Here is a 23,428-nt window from a genome sequence, read left to right as displayed (position 1 = left end):
GATAGGCGTGGTCAAAACTGCCTTGACAGATGTTATGGCTGTGTATGGGGCGAGATAAGATGGCTTGATAAGCAATTGTCCTGAAGGAATGGATTTTTAAGACACAATCGGTCATGCAAGATTACGATGATTGGTAAACTGATTTGTTCTAGACGTCCTTTTTGCTGTCATAACAGCCGATGGAGTTTTAAAAATTCGTCTCGCTAGCGAAGAGGATATCGCCTGTTTTCATTCCCTCTCTTTGTAGCCTACCGTTCCTGGTCAAAGATGCTGATTTCAGTACGAGGCGATTGAATGACAAGCAGCTGCAACAAAAACATCAGATATCAACGCCCACTGGCTCGCGCAGCTCTGTTATAATCAACATCTTCAAAGGGGGTTACATTTCAATGCATTACTGACCCATTCCAACTCATTTTAAGACTGGGATGATAATGTGTATTGTTGTAGGCTTTTGCTATTATTCTATACTTTTATAGTGTATTTTGCCTATTCTGTTAGACCAAAAATGATATATAAAACGTAGCCTTTGCGTGATTCATCCATTAATTCAATAATTTATCAAATGGTTTAACGAATTTTATTTTATTAAGCTATGCGCTTCACGCATAAGACTAAACCCTTTGGTTATGATGGTACTGACAACGAAGTCCGTTCACCAGCAATAATAATGACAATTGATGTTAATAATAACAGTGGTGAGCATTAAACAAATTATAATATGCTTGTAATAATTTATTTAACGAATCGATCGTCTAAATAACGTTTTCTTTTTATTTGTTGAGCTATTGATTAGTCATTGTGGGACTAACGATTTCCTTGGCCTCATGTGAAGAAACAAATGATTTGTAATGTTTTTATATCTAATATAAACATTCAGCTTATTTATCCGAATTTCCTTTTGTTCTTTTTCTTAATAATATAGCCTACATATTTCTTTCATAGGAAAGTCGTAGCTAGACGTGGGTTTAAGGTGTGGGCGTGGGCGCGCGGGGGGATGGGTGCGCGGAGGCGGGTTGGGGGGGTCTGTGGGGTGGCACGACACACTTTGTATGTATGAAGGTTTTTTATAGAACTTTCTGCAATGTACGTCATCGGAGCAGTCCATAAATGGGGTTGTGTTATCTGACTGAGAATCTCCCTCCCCGGCCCCCCTCTCCGCACTCTTAGCGCTGCAGAGTTGGGGTGGGCGTCAATAACAAATCTGAAGATGGTAGGTTTAATTCCAAATAACATGAAATATAGTGGCATCATATTTGACATAATATGCGGGTTTCATTCTTCAGGGGTGACTCATGAGCGCGATGACAGATAATTATATTTTGGCTTTCATAAAAAAATCGTTCTCTCTGTAAACATATCACAAACTTTAAAAGATGCGGGCTGTAGACATGTCGTCGCCTGTAGCTGTAATAGCTCTCGGAAGTGTTTTATTCCATGGCAGGAGCAAAACTCAATTTGGAACTCCGGGTGTCACACAACCTTCTCACGATTCAGGACAGAATTATTTACCATAGTAGCCTACTTAGGCTATTCATGCGCAATTGGATAGGAGATACAGGAATTTGTGAGACGATTTTCAAGAAATATTGATAATCATAATATTATATTTGAATGATTATGGTAATCGGTGGCGTCATCATCCTCATCATCTTCATCATATCAGCTCCATCCAATTATCATACAGACTTCTGGCGGGATAAAGCGTTTGAATCTAATTATTTGACTAGACTAAAACATATTGGTTAATTCAAATTCAGAGAAGCACAAGATATTTGATCAGCAGGGTGACAAATGTGTGGTTTTCCTAATCAATTCCTTGCCGTGCTGCCGGGGTCCGGTAATTGCGCCCTTAAAGACACGCGTGTCTGACCGGCTGCTGGCGTGACGCCACTGCGGGACAAATTATTCTCTCAAGGATAACGGTGTGCGTGGAACGACGGGTTTCTGTGAATTGCGTAGGGGTAGTAGGGTAGGGTAGTGAATGAATTGTCGGAGGCGACCAGTTTTGAATTCTCCATCTCATTTCCATCAGATAGCCTATCGGCGATGGCATGCAGATGAATGGGCTGCGTCAGGATGAGCGATAAGAGCGAGGGTGTGTGTTCTCAGAAATATAGTGTTTGTATGGTTTTCTGCATTGGGCTTTGTGCATGTGTGTCTCTGTGTAGCCTGATTGTTTGGACTGGGACCGTAGCTACTGCATGTTTGATTGCGGAAAAGTGCATTTATATAGGCTACGGTATATAGTCCATGTCTTGGCAGTCCACTGTCTTACTAGTCTGATGAGTCTATAGTGAAATATTATTTTATGTAAAGTGTAATGGTTTTTGATAGACAGAGGCGAGCCCTTTGGAGCCTGTTGAGGTTGTTAAATACTTGAAGCTCTTCCATCCCTCTGTTGTCCTCACAGGTTGGCTTGTGTTAGTTTGTGTGACTCCACCACAGGTAATTTTATGAATGATATCCTATTTATTCTGTGAGGGAAAGACAGGCAGACAGAGAGAGACAGGGAGAGAGAGAGATCTACCCAGTCCTTCACTAGAGATCAGTGTCATTGGATGTTTAGACCATTTAAGCATTAGTCTCCTTTTTATGTCACATGATACTGTATTGTTTTTTGTTTTTGTTTTTAAAAGCAGTTGTATCACGTGAGTCTTGAGAGGTATTGGGAGCATAGAGAGATTGGACAATTATTTCCTCCTCGGGAGACAGGAACGGTTTTAATTTCAGCCAAGGAATGTGTAGTAGGCTACATGAATACAGTTGTTATACAGATGTTCAGTGGGCGATTATGATTATGCTTTACAGTAGAGTGACTGTAAGCCAGACTGGGAGTATTTGCTGGAATGTATGCGGGACACATTTTAAGTACACCTTTTTCTGCCGTGGTGTTGTTTAAGGGTCGATTGTGGTAGAAGTTTGTGGTTTGGGAAATTGGACGGTTTCCCTCAGTTTCGTATGGGGGGAGGGGGGGGTAATGGAAGGCCCCATGCCCGGGGAGGGGGGGTAATGGAGGCCCCATGCCCAGGGAGGGGGGGTAATGGAGGCCCCATGCCCAGGGAGGGAGCTTGCCCTGCTGACTAGTCAGCGCTATGCTGCAGTTGGCAAGAGAAGCTCTGGAAATATGTGCAAGTTTCAGGACTCATGGTCAGTTCTTTCAGGGTGTGTCTGCAGAGAAGGCCAGGTAGATAGATTCAGATGAACATGCAGTGGTGGGGATGATGAACACAGTGGATGAAGATGCAGTGGTCGGGATGATGAACACAGTGGATGAATGACGGTTGGGATGAGAGTTGGGATGAAGGATGGACTGATGGGGATGAGGGATCCAGTTAGGATGAGGGTTGCAGTTGTTGGGATGAGGGATTTCAGTGGATGGGACAGAATCCCACCAGCTCTGAGTCTCTGAAGAGGGAAAGAGAAGCATATATATGTTATATATATAGAGAGAGATGTTATTAAAATGTTATGATTAAGTTATACTATACGCTTAACAGAGTGTCTGATGGATAAGTTATGACCCTCCTCTTGTGTTGTAGACTGTTGTTGGCAGTTTGAGATCACTGGTACGGTACTTATAGCCTGTAAAATACTGCATTTCGGTAGGGCGGCTTTGCAAAATACTTTGCTGGTTCTATTGTGTGAAGCTAATAATATGATATGCTGTCATTTGCTGTATTACCTGGTGAAAGTATATTTGCAAGTGCCTATGTTATTAAAAACCGTACCTTTACGAAAAATGATTATGCTTGGATACCATGTGATCTGATTGATTCAACTTACTCATTTCTCATTTCAAGTTATCCAAGAATGCATTCAGGCTGTGTGTGTGCGTGTGTGTGTGTGTGTGTGTGTGTGTGTGTGTGTGTGCGCATGCACGCACGTGTGTATTTCCTTCACGAGACTCCCATTACCTTTATATAAAGTTCCAACTCAACTACAAAAGAAACTCCTCTCAAACAAATCTCTTACATCATCACCCGGGCCAGGTCTCCCCTAGCTCACATGCCTCCTTGCGTTGTGCTGTATTTGCAGAAACAAGAGAGACCAGCTTGTTGTTTTTGCTCTTCTAATGAGATGCCAGGTGATTTATTTATGAATGACCTGGCTGGAGCAGCCCCAGCAGCGCTGTGCTACCAAGCTTGTTCCTTCTTCTTCTTTTTTTTTCTCTTTTTTTTTTGGAGTCATGTCGCTCAGCGATTGCTGATGCAACTCTTTGTTATCCAGAGTTTGCCCTCGCCTTCTGTGAGCCTTCAGGGAGGCTATATTCATCTTGGCATGTCCCCGGGTGTGTTGAAACTGGGAGTGAATCACAAGGCAGGTGTGAGCATCCACTCTCATACTGCTCCATGCCAAACAGGAGCCCTCCACCTCATTACCTCGTACAGAGAATAATCATGATGGCCATGTAGCAAACACATCACCATAACTCAGTGGTTGGAGGAGATCCAAGCTACAAGGATAATGAGCCCTGCCTTCGGCTGAGGACTGGGGGGAACATGGCGGGTTGAGGTGGATGGAGTTCACATCATTGTCATTGATTATCCATTGAAAGGACACTCCCTGTATCTCAATATGAAAGGCACCAGTTTTAATTGGTTTTTCTTAACTGCAGGCGCGTGTATCAAACCCACAACTCAAATGGAATTCATCTCTATATTAATGCAATAATCTCAAAGAAAGGTATTGTACACTACATATGGGTCAGACCATTTAGAACACACTTCTACCTCTGCTAAGTCAAGTCCTAAAACGTTGTTAGGTCCCGTTAAATAGTCCCATTAGATAACCAAACAGGAAGAATAAAGATTGAGTGGCCCTTAAATAGACTCTGCCAGAGTAGATGATGCAGTCCAGTAATCTGTGGTGAGAATATTACCTCTTTACAGAGGGGAAATATTGCAATATAGAGCAAGAAACTTTATTTTGATGCAAGTTATGGAATGGCGTGCCTGGGAATTTTGGAATACCATGTTTCTGTTCAAGCGCGCAACAGACACTAAAGAAACTAGGCTACCGTTGAGAGAGTACACACTGAAATGAAGTGTGCGTTCCATTCACTGACAACATTTGAGGCTATCTAAACGGCTATTGGTATAGACACCTCATGTTTGGTTAACTCAATCTACTGTAGCATACCTTAAAGTTCAGTTTAATGTATTTGGTGCTCATGCGCCATGCATGCGCTCTCATGGTCATTCGTCATTTGATAAGACAATATGTAGCCCTGATATAGCTAAAGCTTCTCTTGTTCCACATCTTTGATCATCATTATTGGTTCACCAGATAATTCTGAGAGCCTTAATGAGTACGATGAACATCCCTTATAGTTTTACTTGAGAGTTTGGAGGCAACCAGCGAGCCAGAGGTGAGTCACATGTTGCAACGTCATTGTGTAGTAAGTAGGCTAGGCTACTGTAGTTGCAGGAACACGGTCGTCATTTCAGGCTCAAGAGGTCTCTCATCGCGTACCAGTGCCGTGACGGCCGTCGTCGCGCAGCGCATAGCATGCTATCCCTTCTGTTTCAGCCGATCTCCAAAGGAGCTGCGCAGCCATGGGAGTCCATTACCTCAACCATGCAATTTCCACCATCAATAATTTAATCTATTTGCTCCAAAGCTGAAGAGATATCCCGAAGCTGTCGGAGAGTACAGGGAAAATCGCTTAAGTAATTACACAGGGGGGTTTGTCCAAAACCTGCCAGATGACACTGTCCTGTTGAATGGTCTCCTTTACGACTGGGCAGTAAAAGGTATGTTTTGCTTGACTTGTTTGATCACTTTCGCTGTGTTTGCCGATGCGCGTTGTAGAGTTGGGAGTTATTTTTAAAAGTAATCAAGTTGGGTTTCCAGCGGCTCTGAGTCCGTCGCGGCCTGAGATGGGATATGGGTAACTCTATCCTCATGTTCATTAATAAAAAACGGCGTTATTATGTTGATTGAATTTCTAATAGAGACCAAGAAAGGGGTCAGTGGATGTGGCATAATAATAAATGCGTCTCTTGTGCGTCTCTTGTTTTGATAGTCCTAAATAAAGGGATAGTGATTTTCATGTTGCTTGCATTTGTCATTTGCCTAGTTCGTTAACTCAGGCTGTGGCTTCTCTCAGCCGTACAGTATCAAATAGAAACTTAGTCTTTAGGCTTTAACTTTTGAGAACACATACTTTTAAAGACAAATGGCCTAATAGCTCATGTAGCCTAATATTTGACATCTTCATGAAAGTGCACCCTGATCACGGAAAATAGTTAAATAACGAATGAAGACTAGCCTACCTGGAATTCTCTATAGGGAAACAGACATGATTATGCGCAAATTGCAAAATGTTTGATGTTGGCTACTCTTTAAGACTTTATAGGAAACTTGAGACATATTACCCTCAGCTAGGCTAGTCTACAGCACAGTTGGGCTATCTCTGTCTATAACTTTACAAAGAGATCATGGATATGCGGATTAAAACGAATCCCTACATAGTTTGATGTTATCTATCTATCTATCTGTCTGTCTGTCTGTCTGTCTGTCTGTCTGTCTGTCTGTCTGTCTGTCTGTCTGTCTGTCTGTCTGTCTGTCTGTCTGTCTGTCTAATCTACCTCTCATCTATATCTAATCTCCCTCTCATCTATCAAGTGTGTCTGTCTATGGTGCGCGCGTCCGTGTGAAGTGGGTTATGCGCGGTGAACATTCCATGGTCTCATGCGCCCTCTAGTGTTTTTGTCTGGAACTGCTTCACATTTGAAATTCAGAAGAGAGCCTCCTTTAGAAGAGAGACTACTTTCTGTGGGACATGTCTTTGGCAGAACCAATAGATCGACATGAGGATACTATTCTATAGTAATTAGTGGACAATGTGGCATAATTCATGTAAACGTGACACACCGTTTATTGGGATGAAACATTAGTTGTGCCTTTCTTTGTTAAGCTGTCAACACCATTTAATGAATATAAATCAACAACCTTTGCTAATATTATATATTTCCATCCTGGCGGAAGACTAACATCTTGGTGAGACACTCATCCTTTGAAGATGTTGTGGTTGGCAGTGTCATTTGGGAAATACATTTCAAAAGCATGGTTCCACTTGAATGAGTTATTACTGAGAACAAGGTCAATAGCTCTGTGAAGTCGTTTATTGGTAGTTTTTTTTAGTTTATTGTTTATTTGGCAGGGACAGTGTACATTAACAGATGTACCAGAATTATTCAAGAAGGCTTGTTTTCATCTGTAGTCTCTGGACAATTTAAAAAAAAAAGAAGCAAAAAACAGGCATTGGTCATGAGATTACATTGCATTACATACACATGGTTACATCAGCATAAAAACTATATACACTTAATAAAAGGCATCATCACAGAAACAATAGCCTTTATGCCTCAGTTAATAAAGACATCAGCCCAACAGAGAAATATATAAGATTCAATCCGAGCAGAATTAGTGAGTGCATTGCTGATAACTAATGACCCAGGATCTCGAGTGATTGGAAAACCATCTGTAGGTGGTGCACTCTCTTATGTTTTCTGGTTATCTATTCCAGTCATGAGATGATTTAATTGCTTTCTGTCATCATAGCCGACACACTTGTGTTTTAGTAGTTGGTCTTTGGTGTTCAAGTAGGCTGTGTTGAATGGACTGGCAGGGCGATTAGAATAAACATTGCCCAGAGGTCTGGCGATTGAACAAAGAATATTTACTGCTTTTATGGAATTTTTGACTGTTTCCTCTCATTAACACTTAGTATAAACTAGTTAGAGATAGATAAGCACGGGCTGGGAATTGATTTTGATGTTTTTCACAGCCGTCCTCAATTTCATGTGTTTCTTTTAGTCTTTTTAAGGTCTCAAAGATACCAATCTGTAAATAATACAACTGAATGTGTTGTGTGTGTTGCAGACGTGTCTGGGGCAGCTCCGTGTTTTCCATAATAATAATACAACTGAATATGTTTTGTGTGTTGCAGACGTGTCTGGGGCAGCTCCGTGTTTTCCATAATAATAATACAACTGAATATGTTTTGTGTGTTGCAGACGTGTCTGGGGCAGCTCCGTGTTTTCCATGAGTCTGTACGCTCGTCCTTTCATGCTGAGAGACACTTTTCAGCATCTGTCAAAGGGGAGCTTTTCCCAGTAATCCCACCTCACCTGGCACAAAGAGACCATGCTGAGAGATAGTCAGCCGTCTGTAAACTCCAGCGATCTCTCTTTCTCCGTCTCTCTCCCGATCTCTCTTTCTCTGTCTCTCTCCCTATCACTCTTTCTGTCTCTCTCCCTATCTCTCTTTCTCTGTCTCTCTCCCGGTCTCTATTTCTCGGTCTCTCTCCCTATCTCTCTTTCTCTTGTTGTCTCTATTGTGCCACAGTGATGTTGATATCCTTCAATTTAAATGAAAGTCATATTACACCATATTACTTGGAGAATCTTGGCGCATGTCTAAACGCTGCCTGACAGTCACATGTTAGTGATTCAAATGTAGAAACGGAAGCACGTAATGAATCAGGTTTCATCAGTCAGGACTGCTTCTGCTTCTGGTGTGGTCTCCCGGCAACAACCTGACAGGGGGCATCTTAGCCGTGCAAAGCATTGATGACATCGTTTGATTGAGATTATTACTTCAAAATCAAATTCAGAGCTGATGCTCACATACAATATACTGTATATGTACTAATATTTTATAACCTCGTCAGGCACCAGTTGTTCTTTGGGCTTCTATTAGATAACTGGCAGTGAGGTGGAGCCAGTCCCACTGCAATAAAGTGATTCATTGACTAGATTGCATTTTAACAGGATGTTCATCGAGAGCATAAGCCATATTGATTATCCTGATGGAAACAGGAAATAGCCGAGTTAGAAATCAAAATCGTTTGTTGTACCAGGTGTGAGGAGACCCAGAGGACCGTCAAGCAATTGCACATTATGAGTGGCACTGCCTCCTCCCCCTCCCTCCCTCCCTCCTCCCCCTCCCCCCCCCCTCCCTCCTTCCCTCCTCCCCCTCCCCCCCCCCATTCCCTCCTTCCCTCCCTCCCTCCCTCCCTCCTCCCCCTCCCTCCTTCCCTCCCTCCCCCCCCTCCCCCGTCGAGAGCCGTGAGAGACGTCATTCCTGGTTGTTATGCTGCGAAATGACGGCTTCACCCTCCACCCCCGCCTCAGTCTTGCCCCTGTGGTCTTCCTGTCTGGGGAGATGCTGCCCACGGCTGCAGCATCTTCTATATGAAGTTTGACCCTCTTCTCTTCCCATAGCCCCCACACCTCATAGGTTTGACCCTCTCCTCTTCCCATAACCCCCACACCTCATAGGTTTACTCAGTCTCTCGTTCCTTCTCATTGAATAGAGCTGACAAGGTGAACCATAGAGCATTAGATCAGAATAGCAACAGCTGTTCACTTTTAAACTTTATTATTTTTAAAACTGGAGCAGTCAATAGTCCCTTGATTTTTCAGAGAATTTTGTTGAAGTAATATCACACTCATAGAAAACGTGAGGATTTTCAGACCAATTTGGTCAATAACTTGGCTCTGGTTTTTATCTCCGGGGTTGTTATTGTCAATGAAAGGAAAAATGCTCCCATCCCCCTGCAAACATGTACGTCCTCCACCGCTCCACGCCCCCCAACACTCTCACTCCGGAGGAGCGCGTCACGGAGCTCAGGGACCCGCCGCCTCATTAAGGAGAAGGATGTGATATTCTGAATCCAGACTGTGAGACTCCCAGCACGACTATTTATAGATGCAATATCTCTATGGCAGTCACCGCGGCGTTGGCTAATCGCAGCCGTGGCCCCAGACACCAATTAAGAATGAAACTAATGGTTTTTAGGTGGGTTACGCCCCTCCCTTCTGCCCAGATCCTCGGGTCGGTGCTGCCCGGTGGGGGAGCGGATCTGCTCGGAGAATATTCCTGCATCAGGTCGGGGCAGGAGGAAGCCATGCGGAGCGCAGGCAAAGCCTTGCCCAGGCTATTTTTAAATGCCCCCGCTCTGGAAGGCAAGATGAGATCTAGACTTTTTCATTGTGGTTGTTGTTGCTTTCATGTGCATGACTGGGATGTTCGCGGATGTGTTGAATTGCGGTGACTCTTAGGGCTTCTCCAAGGGAAGGGATGCTTCTCTGAGCCAGGGATGAGCTGGGTAAGAACATGGGCTTTATTTCTGTTTGGATGGCTGGGCCTTTTTGTAGCATTCTTCCTCCTGCAATGCCTGATTATCAGATATAATATGTGAGCTAACGTTCAGGGCTTTAAAACCATTATGAATCTGTTAGTGAGGACATCAGTGTATCAGAATGTCCTTATCAGTGTATCCCCTGTCCTCCCTCTGTCCTCCCCCTGTCCTCCCCCTGTCCTCCCTCTGTCCATCTCCTTATAGGCATCAGTCAATAACACTCATTCCATTCTTGCAAGTTTAGCATAATGTTTGGTCACAATAGTAACATTTCTTAATAAACATATCTCAAATCATTTGCTGTACCTCCCAGAGGAATCAGTTAGTTGATCAATATGTTGGTATTTGCCTCTCTCCCCCCATTTGTGAATGTAGGTTGAATATAGGTTGAATGTAGGTTGAATATAGGTTGAATGTGGGTTGAATATAGGTTGAATGTGGGTTGAATATTATAATATATAATATGTTCCAGGGGCTCGGGGGCTGGTCCAGGTTCAACATGCTGCCTTCCTGTGGACATATGCATACCTAAATACATGTCAGTTCCTTATACCACTTCATTATCACAACTCGAGAACGATGATGTGTCAGATATTATTCATCACAGGATGCACCATTTTAAAAGCCCTCAAGAGAATGTTGTCAATCTAAACGGTTTGGTATTAAAAGCACGCGCCCTCGCCCCCCCCCCCCCCACCCCAGTCTGAAAAAACGTGGAAAATGCTGTTGTCAGCAGCCATTGAAGCTGCTGGGTCCTTGGTGCCTGTCTGCCTGCCAACTATGAAAATCTAGGCCACATCTTCTATATGAACACATATATCACAGGCAGAGTGGAATGGACAATAAGTTCCACTATTTTGATGAGCTCAGCGCCTGAGGCAGAACGTTTTGTGATTTCTTAACTGTGGTTTGTAATTTGGCAAGATAATAATCAAGCTTGAGACTGAGTCCCAATGTTTCCTGGCTTTTTTAGAAACTGAAGAAGAAACAGTGTTGACTGATTGAGCTGTAAAGACAATGACGGTCTCTCTGCTGAGCTTACAAGGCAGCGGAGGAGCCACAATTCAAACTGTTATGTCATCAGGAAATACAAAACTAATACGATGCTCAGAGCTGCACTAACACATTTTTCTCTTCCCTCCCTTCTTCTCTCTGTGTTTTGTCTCTAGTTCCACCAGGTTAGAAGAGTAATGACCATCCTGTTCCTTACTATGGTTATTTCATACTTCAGTTGCATGAGAGCTGCGCCCCTGAGAGACGGCCCGGGCGTGCGGGGCCACCGGACCGAAGGCTACCAGGGCACCGCAGCCTCAGCAGCCCGGGGCCACGGGACTCCGCAGGGCAGCGGGGGCCCGGCCCAGCCCTCCCTCACAGACACGTTTGAGCAGGTGATAGAGGAGCTGCTGGAGACGGAGAGGGGGGGCCCGGGGGCTGACCAGGGCCGGGGCGGAGGGGGGCCGGCGTCCTCCGTGGTCGCCGCGGAGACGAAGGATGACGACCTGTACGCGTCACGGGTGATGATCAGCAACCAAGTGCCTTTGGAGCCCCCACTGCTCTTCCTCCTGGAGGAGTACAGAAACTACCTGGACGCTGCCAACATGTCCCTGAGGGTGCGGAGGCACTCCGACCCGGCGCTGCGCGGCGAGCTCAGCGTGTGTGACAGTATTAGCCAGTGGGTAACCGCCGTGGATAAAAAGACGGCGATAGACATGTCCGGGCAGACCGTGACCGTCCTGGAAAAGGTGCCCGTCCCCAATGGCCAACTGAAGCAATACTTTTATGAGACCAAATGCAACCCGATGGGGTACACTAAGGAGGGCTGCCGGGGAATAGACAAGCGCCATTATAACTCCCAGTGCAGGACAACCCAATCCTACGTGCGAGCGCTCACCATGGATAGCAAAAAGAAGATCGGCTGGCGGTTTATAAGGATAGACACTTCGTGCGTATGCACGCTGACCATTAAAAGAGGAAGATAGTGTATATAATGTATAGATTTTATTGAGAGTTTAAAAAAGAGAATAAAGAGAAAATATCTATTTGTATATATACATAACAGGGTAAATTATTCCGTCAAATGAAAATTTTATGGACTGCATGTAAAAAAGATGAAGTTTATACAGTAAAAGTGATACTACAGTCTATTTATTGAACATATTCATGACCTTGTAAACAATTAAAAAAATATCTGATCAGTCATTTGCGCCCAGTTTAAATTACTCTGTCACATTCCTCAAGACATTGTGGTTTGTTTACGTTGCCAAGAATCAAAGAATGAAGGCAGAGGGAGCAGGAGGGAGGCAGGAAGGACAGTTCCATTTTAAAAACCTGCATGCTGCTTCAATTGTGAAATGAGAAATTGTCCACTTAAGAAAAAAAAGGATAAGATACAGACCAAAACATTCAGTTTACATCCTCTACAGTAAAGGGATATTCCTTCTAAGTACTTTATCTGTCGACTGCTCTAAACTTCTCAAGGTAATGTTGGACTTACATACTATGTCAAGGTGCTGTTGTCAAAGCTTTGCTGTTTATTTTTTTATCTCCCCACCAGAGGACAAAATATATAAGAACATATATATATATATATATATATATATATAACCTATTCATTGACATGTTTCTGGATTAATATAATTAATTTTGTATGTTGTGAAGTTGTTTGCAATATTAAATTGAAATATTTGAAGAAATAAAAATGATTATAGGCAACTGAAAAACAAAAACAATGTCAAAGTTTGAACCCTGCATTTCTAGGTATTATAAACATCAGATAAAATACACACATACACACAAACACACCTGTACATTCATACACAGAGGGGCATCAGTATATTAACCACATTATTTAGGACCACTTTCAACCTGTCCACATCTGCTACACAGGCCTGTGGTTCCCAAATCAAATCAAACTTTATTTGTATAGCATTCCCAGATGGTCCTCGCCCTTCCCTACCTGACCCCTGACCCAAACCATGAAGCTCCCAGGCTCTGCAGTTACAGAGCTGATACTAAGAGATGAAAACAGGTGACACATAATATGTGCATTGCATGAAAATTGTGTTGAATGTATTACACTACACACCTGCGATATGTAGAATTATATTTTGTTAGAATAAATAAGTCACCCATTTATTAAAAATAATTACAAATATTAGGGCTTGGCATGGATAACTTTGCACGTTCAAGATGGGGCTCATTAAGTTATCTGAAATGTTCACAATAGGGCCTTTAACTCATTACATTTCAAACCTTTATTTATACTCATAAAGCACTGAGGTTTCTCATTTACAGTGTTGATGAGTTCACACAAATACACAAATAACAACAGAACAAATACATACAGTACAGTAACTATACAAGAACGCACATTGAAGATGAACCAACGCCTCTGATTACATGAAGGATCCTGGGCTGGTTCCACTGGTATCCAGCACATCTAAGGGTTAAAGGATGAGGTGGACTCAGGGGAAGCCTTGATCCACGGACGACCAATGATGTGAATGGACCCATTCAGGTAAGTTGATTCTGTGACATCACTGTTATCAACAATTGCAACACAACATAAAGATACAGTCTTTGCACTGTCCTGTCTTGTCCTTGCACCCTGTCTAATGTCTAATCTCCAGCAGTATTATGCACCATTGACCAAAGCAAATTTTGTAAAACTGATTCTGATCAGTTGCCTAAATAGTGCAGAAAAACAAACAAAGACACCAGTTGCCTAAACAGTTGGTACAGAACAAAACAATGTGCAATAAAGCTATGTGCTTGCAGCAAGTAAAATTATTTAGTTTAGTTAGACTTATTGGTACTAAATAGTCATAAATACTGGAGTATTATTGTTGAAATGGAACAGAAAGCATAGTGATGAACAGATGGAAGAATACATAAAAGTGAGGGGATGGTGAATTGATTTAGATGAAGGAATGTGAGATATGAGAATACTAGGCCATGAATATATGAATGAATTAGCCCCTAATGAACATGAATAGCACAAAGATTGTGCAAAAACAATGGGAAATGGATATGGAATGAATGTGTACACCATGCATTCGATTTTTAAAAAGCTGATATTTATAGCAGTCCTGGAATCCAGTTCGTTCTATTAACGAGATTCCTTGATTGCTAATGAAGCCATCTTTGAATAATTAACATGGGCTTTTCACTGCTCAATACGTCCTGCCTACTGCTCAAAGATTAGGCTAAGATCAGTAGAAGATTGGCTAAAAGCTTCATACTGCCCCATTTTAAAGGGATGATAAAAAATACTGGTTGGTCCTGTCTGGACACCGTCCACGGCCCCGTGTCAGCAGCTGGACGCATGCGCAACTCGTCCCAATAGTTCCAATCCCTGGGCCAAAGATTGCGCTAGCAAGCTAGCTAGCTGCCAGCCGTCTAGCCATCCGTGCTATCGCTTACTATTTCGCGAGCTGATAACGTTTTCCAGTCAAAGAGACCGAATCAGTGCAGACTCAGAATGGCATCGTTGGGTGAACCTGTAAGATTGGAAAGAGGTAATTTATCTAGATAGCATAGCTAGCCCTCAAAGTGGATAGCTAGCTAGCGCTAATGTTTATATGAAATTGCCACATTAAATAGTTAGCCTAGCATAACAGAGCTCGCTAGATTAGCTAGTGCTAGATAGCTATCGATGTTTATATTTCATTGTGTTTATCAGCTAACTTTAGCTAGATAGCTAACAACGAGAAAGCAACCCTCGATTTAATCAGATAATGAATCTAAGCTTACTACCTAGCTACTTTACTTGAAGCAGTTGACGAAATCACTTACCAGCCTAGCTAAATAAATAGTAACTAAATCGCCATCTGGCTAAACTAGCCTAACGTTAGCCAGATAGCTAAAAAGGCTATCCTTGAAAAGATAGGATTAAAGCCCGACTAAAACTGGATAAGATAGCTGCCTAGTTGGCAAGCTGTAACATAGATAATGAGCGACACAGCTGTGGCTACTGGGCTAACCTACTACTAATCATTCATTGAGCTTCATCGATTGTGTCTATAGTTACACGGAGGTCGGTCTACTCAATAATGTCTAACTAGCTATGGAGACCTCGCCAGGCTCCCTGCTGATTTTGTCATGACTGTCAGGGACACTAATTAGTACACCACATTGTACCGCTTCTGTTATTGAGAATGGTTTGCAATAAGTGACCAGTTTCAGCCTCTATTCTTCTAGTTGTAGAACACACTAGTAGATGATAGAGCTGTATTGGTTTTCCAGTACCTGTACTATTCTTTTTGATGATTGCTAACATTTCATTCATTTTACACTGTCTGAAGTGCCATCACCACCATGTCGTCTCTGAGGGTGGTCCGTATGTTTTTTATGTACCCAGATATTTCCCGCGCCATCGAGCTGCTTGACAAGCTCCAGCGGACCGGGGAGGTGCCACCCCAGAAGCTCCAGGCGCTGCAGAGGGTCCTGCAGAGCGAGTTCTGCAATGCCGTCAGGGAGGTGAGTCTGTGTCCATAGTTGATACATCTTGGCTGACATCTCAGAGTGGATGGCGACACACCACCTCAAGCTCAACCTGGACAAGACTGAGCTGCTGTTCCTCCCGGGGAAGGGCTGCCCGCACCGGGACCTGGCCATCACCACTGAAGACACAGTGGTGACGCCAACTCGGACTGTGAGGAATCTGGGTGTGACCCTGGACGACAACTGTCGTTTTCCGCACATATCACATCCGTCACATCCTCTTGCAGATTCGTGCTCTACAACATTAGGAGGATTCGCCCTTTCCTCACTGATGAAACGGCGCAGGTGCTCATCCAGTGTGTGTGTTGATATTTAACCCTATGCTTGTTCCTCTGTTAGCTCATGGAGTTTGGTTGAATGTTACTGTAGTTTGTATGTGCATACGGACAGTCTTTAGGGAATTGGAATATTCCTCTTAATCTACTTGTTTGATTTTTGTGTGTGTTCCAGTTTGGATGTATTAGCTAATATTTTAAATCACCTGTTTTTTAAGCAGTTTCTTGTGTGTCCTCAGGTGTATGAACATGTTTATGAGACTGTGGACATCAACAGCAGCGCAGAGGTCCGGGCCAACGCCACAGCCAAGGTATATCCACACTTACCAACCAATACTTAAAGGTGCCACAGACAACGGTCATGGCTAGAAGGGGCACAGCTACAGCCAGTGTAGAATGACGGCAACGCCTAGTATTTATAAACACAGAGGCCATTTAGGGTTAAGGTTAGGTTTTTAGGTAGGGGTCAGGGTTTGACTGGTCTCTGGGTTAAGGTTAGGGTTGGGGTTAGGGTTTGACTGGTCTCTGGGTTAAGGTTAGGTTTAGGGTTGGGGTTAGGATTTGACCGGTCTCTGCATTTACGCATGTTAGTTACTTCCGTCTCATGTTAGCTACGTTGATGGCTTACGCAAATTGCATAATCATACTCTACATGAATACTACATGAGTATCTATCTATTTGAAGCTCTACGCCTCATGTTGTTACTCTCCTGACAACCTTCATGTTTCATTTCCAACCATGCATGTTGGCCATCTTGCCTGACAGGCCACGGTGGCGGCGTTTGCAGCCAGTGAGGGCCACTCCCACCCTCGTGTGGTGGAGCTGCCCAAGACGGAGGAGGGGCTGGGCTTCAACATCATGGGAGGCAAGGAGCAGAACTCTCCCATCTACATCTCCCGCATCATCCCTGGGGGCATCGCTGACCGCCACGGGGGCCTGAAGAGAGGCGACCAGCTGCTCTCGGTCAACGGAGTGGTACGTAGAAACAACACACTTAAACTGCTATTCACCCAGAACGGTGAGTAAACAACAAGTTCTTATTTATAATGATCACCTGGTGGCGAGGGTGGCTCGAAATAAGAATTTCGAGCACAACAGTGGGGTTCAGGAAGTGAATGTCGTCTTCATTTACTCCATTCATATTTCAGCAAGTCTTTATATAAAGAGCTTTAAAGGAAAATGCTCGTTTTTGACAACCTGGACCTTATTTACGACATATTATAAGAAGTTTGACTCACCGAGACCACTTTGGTGTTGTTCGGAGGCCTGTAGAAGAAATTTAAAATCCAGCGCGAGCCAGTATATCCATGTAATGGCGGCGCACGGGGCACTGAGAATGCAGTTTCTCAAAATCCATTTTCGGCCGCTAAACGGTTGTTTTCATCAATCAGATTTGATGAATCGACAGTTGAGATTCCTCAACGCGAGCCATTGTTTCGGTTTTCAAATACGTGGTCTGTAGCCTCTGTAATATGATCTTTACACGCCTCTCCCCCACTTGCTCCAGCACGCATGCGCACAGGCCAGCGCGCAGTCTGGCTATTCTCCGGCTCACATTCTCTGCGCTACGATCGGATTGTTGCTGACGAATGACGACGACAATATTCTCGGCACCAACTACGATCGTAGCGCAGAGAAGCCTGGAACCAAGCCAACCAGCTACGAGATTAATCGTGACCACAAGTCCGTATGATAGAAGCCACAAGTCCATATGATATCAACGTTGTTTCAGGAAAAACATGTTATTTTAAGTGTTAAAGTAGTGACTCGGGTCACATGGTGTATGACCCAACATAGAGTAACAAGCCTGTTGAACTGTTGACTTTTTTCAGTTTTTCCTTTTTTTGTGCTCAGAAACAAATGTTTTAAGGTCACGATTCATCAGCTCGCCAGTTGTCTTGTTCCAACTATAAAACTCTTTAATTGAGGATTTTCTGAAACGTCAATGGAGGGAAGTTCACTTCCTGAACTGAGGCCGTTCAGAAAGTGGGCGGTTACTGTTTCTCCCTGAACAACAGACATCATGAGGTCATCATTCACTCCACTATGGAACCACACACTGTGTCTGCATCAAACACATGAGTTAATGTATTCCAGTTTTAGGATGGTACTCTGATATCCTTGCCTGGATTTCTCATATTGGCCGTGGCGTTCAAACATTGAACCTCTCTTTCTTTTGTGTTCAGAGTGTGGAGGGGGAGCATCATGAGAAGGCCGTGGAGCTCCTGAAGGCCGCGCAGGGCACAGTCAAGCTGGTGGTGAGGTACACCCCCAAAGTCCTTGAGGAAATGGAATCACGTTTTGAGAAAATGAGATCTGCCAAGCGCAGGCAACAGAACAACTATCCCCAGTAGTGTTGTCTGGTTACCGGCTCCTAATTCCCATGTGCCCTTTCTCCCTCCCTCCTCCCGGCTGTCTGTCCCACTACCACTTTGACCTTCCCCTTCAAACCTAACACACGCATTCACGTTTAGTTTGTAGCGTTCTATTCCTCTATGTTCTCTTTTTTTCCCCTCATTCATCACATTTGACTGTCCATCTCACAGCACCTCAATGCGAAACACTACTACACCTGTCATGACTCTAAATGTAGTTGGAATGTAGTTGGTAATTCACACTTTTAATGTACTTTGTTTTTGGTGACATTTTGGATTTAGTTTGAGGATCTTTGTGAACAACCACAGAGGTTCTTGGATTAAAGAAGTGGTACATTTTCTTTTATTAGTGCTGCCTTGACGAAGTGCCTCAGGGCAAAACAAATGTATGTAATAATGATCTTGTACTTGAACACTTGCGGACAGATTTTCCATGCATTCACACCTGTTATTTTCCTACCTGATTAATACATAAATGGGAGAACTTAATTAATCCATGAAATAAATTGTGAGGCCGTTACATTCACATAATTGAGATAATAAAGACTTAACTTTTGTGTATTAACCATGAAATTATAAGTGTGAATGTGAAGTAAATCGGATTCCAATGCACATATTTGGTGAAACTCATTACAATTTGGGCCTGATTTACACATTGCTGATTAGTATAGCTAATCCTCTTTTTATTTTCAGTTGTTAAAGGAACAGTCCGTCAAATTAACAAATTCCCTTTGTTTTACATTCAGGCCGGCTGTGCTTGATCCCCAACACACCTTTTCCGTCAGTATCTTAATCATACAGCTGTGGAATGTTTAGAATGATTAAGGCCGTTTCAGACAGGGAGCGATATTCCGCCTGCGTTCTCACTCGGATCAGCGGGAGACGCACGCGTCCTGCACGCAGTGGGGAAAGCTGACTACAATTCAGCTCTTGTTGCGGGCGGGCGTGTGCACGAAACGAGCACGCGCGCGACAATTTCACGGGGTCGCGCCCGCTTGCCGCTCCGCCCCAGATTGTCCGCGGCTCCCAAATTGTCCGCTCGCCTCTCTCATTGAAAATGAATTACAATGCGCGGATATCGCTCCTCGTCTGAAACGGCCTTTAGATGGTGCTAGACCACAAGGCAGGGTCTGTTGAAATTGAGGTGTAATTAATAGGTTGATGGAATATTCCTTTAGCAAATTAATACATTTATTTTAAACATGTTTTTGTGTCTTCCAAGCTTAAAAAAAATACTTTGCTATCTCTCATAAAATATTCAACGCCTTTTTTGCTAAAGGTTTGCATCCCATAAATCATTTACTGCCTTCAAATGGGCAGGTGTTCAGGGGGTAGGAGAAGGCTTGCCCAGAAGGCTTGTCCAGAATCAATCAATCAAAGCTTTATTTGGGCTTGCCCAGAAGGCTTGCCCAGAAGGCTTGTTCAGAAGGCTTGCCCAGAAGGCTTGCCCAGAAGGCTTGCCCAGAAGGCTTGTCCAGAAGGCTTGTCCAGAAGGCTTGTCCATAAGCAGTGTGCTCGGTCGTATACCATTCTGAGACCTGGAGCAGTCTTGGCATTTCAAAAGAGCAATAAATCAAAATATTTCAAAACTAGAAGGGTATTTCACATAGGGGGTCAAAAAAACAGATTATAGCTATGAGTCAGTCAGCTGTTAAATTTGCCCATTTTCTTTTAGTTATTTTGCTCTTTGCCTTCTGATGTTCAATTGTCTATACATCTGAGTGACAAACCAGTGTAATATACTGTAGACACTAACATATGGAAAACCGGTTACTGTGTGTAATATAGACAGTAACATCACGTAATAGCTGCCAAGCAATCTGACGAGTTATGCTGTTATTGTTGTGCATGCAGTACTCATGGTAAACTATGGTTTTTAAACTAAGCCATATTTCTAGTTGGCTCTCAGGATCTAAACATTACATGGTAGTGGTCCATAAAATACGGTAATGGTGCCATTATTAGGAAATCCTACTGGGATACTGTTTGATATTGCTGACGTTGGGCAGATATATCATCTTTTCTCTTACGAATATCACATTATGAATGTGTCATGTCCCCATGGTTGTCATGTTGCTTCTTTCATTCAGCTTGAAAATCATGTTAAGCAATGCGGTCAAGGTGAAGGTTACAGGGTCAGAACCAACAAAACACCTGTCCTATTTATGAAGGCAGTCCTAGAGGATAGGGAATGTCCAACCCATCACTGGTCAGGGTATCTAATATCATTTTGTGAGAATCGTTGCACAAAGCTAAAGCATTTTGATCCTCTGGATTAGATACACCTCTAGTTTCAACCAGCAATTCTTATTCTTGTTTATATTTTGGAAACGGTCAATAGAATATTTTTGTAAATGTTTTCTTTTGATATTTTCTCATTTTTACAAGTGATTTTCATGAGAATTTTCCAGGAATTATTTATACTCCTTTGACGGTATTCTGTCCTTGTTTCGAGTATCAAGACCAAACTTGCAACATTTCTGAGAACTATTTGATATATTTAATGCTGACTGCTTGATCTGGATGCTATTTAGTAGTGTGGTGTTCTTTGTTTATTATGTCCAGTTGTATTGTTATTTTGGTTAATGTGGATGTATATAATAATGTAGATCAAACTAAATCATAAACTGCACAAAATAAAATTATACAAGAAAATCATTGTTTATACTTTTATTGAGCTCATAGTTGAAAACACTAGATAGGCTACTGTAAAGTTAACTTGTATCTGTCTACAGACGTCACATTCCTCCTGTGGGCATATCACATCATGTGCGCCTGCATTTTAAAGTCACCACTGAACTATAGTGCTCAAAACATTTAAGGGAACACTTCCTCACACTTAATCACATCCAGCCCTCAATGGGTTAATGATTTTGGTTTCCATTGACCGTCATTTTGTTCTCGGCGAATTGCACAATGTGATCAATAAAGATGTTCAACTTGGTTATTTCATTGATGGAGATCCGCCATGATGATTGATGACTGGTGTTCCCTTCATTTCTTTGAGCAGTGTAGTATTTTGGTGTCACATCTCTGCATGTGCATCGTCATTGTTAATAGTCCAAATTTGGGCCACAGTTGCTATCTGTGGGGAATAATTTTCGTAGTGATTTTTGCCAGTGTACATACACACCCCTAGTGCTAGAAAATGTGATAGCATTGCAGCTGTGGTATCTTTCTGTGTTATCACTCGATTTATAACCCCAAACCAAAACATGCATTTCAAAACTACATAGAACAGAATAAGGCATTCTGCTTCAAACTGATGCTTCTCTCTTATTGTTGACCCTTCCGTTTGAAAATGGATGTGAATACAGCTCGCGCTACATGTTTTTTCTGAAAATTTGTTAAAATTAGCATTAGCAAAATTAGCATCTCATCTTATAGCAACAGTACTTAAGATGCACTTCTGCTTTCATGAAAGATGTAATACAAGTTTACTCTGTACATAACCCAAAAAATGAATGCCATATTTACACACAGAGATTTGAAGGAAATGTATTATAGAATTTAAATATGAAAAAATGAGGCATATCATAACATCTGTATCACCACCTAGGCTGCATCCACCCACTAATACATCTTGGTTTTAAAACTGCATTGAGTTTGGAGGCCCGCCCATGTCAAAGTGATAGCACACCACCTCAGAGTGTCACTCACACAATATCAGAGCATTGCGATGTGGCATTTCAAAATAAAGGCCATTTAAAGTGTCAAATCAACAATCTTTCCTCTAATTTCAGTTTGACATTAAAAGGAAAACTCCCAGAGACCAATACCGAGAGGCTGAGCAGCTGGTAGTGATGGGCAAAAATGAACAAACTAATATTTTTTGAACAACTCTTTTTAGTGTCCAGTACGTACGGAACAGTTTGTCGAACGTCCGAGGACTGCTGCCCACCCCTTCCCTCCCTTGACAGACAGGTCATGCACACACCAGTTCTAGTTTTGACAGAATTTACACAAATAATAGTGTAGGTTGCTGTGGGATCAGCTGCTGTGTAGTGTGTGCTGCATGTGTGCTGCATGTGTGCGTGCATGTTTGTGTGCGTGTGTGTGTGTGTGTGTGTGTGTGTGTGTGTGTGTGTGTGTGTGTGTGTGTATGCGTTGTCAGTATGTGTGGCAGAGTTTGAGTAAAGGGTTGTTATTATCTCCAGTGTCAAACTGGATTGTTGCTAGCTTTATAAACATAATAGCACCCACAGCAGATCGAGGTGTGATGAACATAATATTTTACCTTAATTAATGTAAATACACATGTTGAAAGGTCATGCAGGCATTCTTTGCACTGGAGAGAAGTTTTGTGGGGTCAGCTGTCAAACGTGCATGTACTTTACACCCCATTTTTGTGTGTTGGCTGTAAGCCAGCACACCAAGAAAAGAGAATCCTTTTTGTCGCTCCCTTCCTCCCTTCCTCCATCCCTGTTGGCGTTGTTGACCTGCAGTTCTGTTGCTACCACAAGAGGTAGTGGTCCCAGACATCAAAAGAAAAAGACTTCCCAGGTCAGCGGTGGCGGAGTGGATAGAGTGCTGCCTATCACCGCAAAGGTTGTGAGTTCAATCCTTGGTGTGGACATACCAAGGTACCATGACATATTTTGTCACTGGATGTTATAGAAGTTATGTAACGAGCGTGGGTCATATTTGTTAATTATAGACCCTTTTACAGCCTAGTCAGCACAAGTATGGGCGCGCAATCTTGAAACAGTAGCAGAGGAAGTCAGACGAAATCGCCATTATTAAGCGTACGGACTGGACTGAGGACATGCCCGCGTTTGCGGTGCCCATTTTATATCATATATTTATAAGTTATTTTGACTACCTGGTTTCACTGGAATGTCTGGTTGAAATGTAGCCCTTCTCAGTCCCGTTGTCGTATTCCGCTCGCTCATGCCAGACAACAGTCCTTTGCTGGTCCATTCACTTTGCCGTCAAAATAAATCGGTGTCGGCCTATTTAGGAGAGGCGCTCATATTTACAAGTGTCAAATAAACATGAAACTTCACTTACCTAAGCAAAAGGGTCTATTTTAACCAATGCTGGGTTGAAGCTTCAAAGCACCGCCACCACCACAGAAGACTACCTCGGAAAAATAATTTCACTCGGACAGAACGCGTCTAAA

General features: G+C 42.9%; 2 protein-coding genes across 2 annotated transcripts; both read left to right on the top strand.

Moving 5' to 3' along the window:
• Nucleotides 1–1,110: 1,110 nt before the first annotated feature.
• bdnf (brain-derived neurotrophic factor) lies at nucleotides 1,111–12,132 on the top strand (the record flags this gene model as incomplete). Its single annotated transcript, XM_084437086.1, has 2 exons — nucleotides 1,111–1,213; nucleotides 11,323–12,132. Exons 1-2 carry the CDS (start codon nucleotides 1,211–1,213, stop codon nucleotides 12,130–12,132), a joined length of 813 nt encoding a protein of 270 aa, XP_084293212.1. The 5' UTR covers nucleotides 1,111–1,210.
• Nucleotides 12,133–14,523: 2,391 nt separating this feature from the next.
• Nucleotides 14,524–20,931, top strand: lin7c (lin-7 homolog C (C. elegans)). Its single transcript, XM_084437062.1, has 5 exons — nucleotides 14,524–14,670; nucleotides 15,513–15,631; nucleotides 16,170–16,241; nucleotides 16,697–16,906; nucleotides 18,118–20,931. Exons 1-5 carry the CDS (start codon nucleotides 14,634–14,636, stop codon nucleotides 18,283–18,285), a joined length of 606 nt encoding a protein of 201 aa, XP_084293188.1. The 5' UTR covers nucleotides 14,524–14,633; the 3' UTR covers nucleotides 18,286–20,931.
• The last annotated feature ends 2,497 nt before the right edge of the window (nucleotides 20,932–23,428 follow it).

Source organism: Borostomias antarcticus (genome assembly GCF_949987555.1).
Source record: "Borostomias antarcticus genome assembly, chromosome: 4".
Lineage (NCBI taxonomy): Eukaryota > Metazoa > Chordata > Actinopteri > Stomiiformes > Stomiidae > Borostomias > Borostomias antarcticus.
Note: the sequence above shows the minus strand (reverse complement) of the source record. Positions and strands in the feature narration are given on the sequence as shown.

Bases quoted from the DNA above. Each gene is read 5' to 3' on its own strand.
- lin7c (XM_084437062.1), top strand. From the start codon at position 14,634: ATGGCATCGTTGGGTGAACCTGTAAGATTGGAAAGAG. The intron at 14,671-15,512 runs GTAATTTATCTA...TTATGTACCCAG, and splicing joins ACCTGTAAGATTGGAAAGAG to ATATTTCCCGCGCCATCGAG. The intron at 16,242-16,696 runs GTATATCCACAC...CTTGCCTGACAG, and splicing joins GGGCCAACGCCACAGCCAAG to GCCACGGTGGCGGCGTTTGC.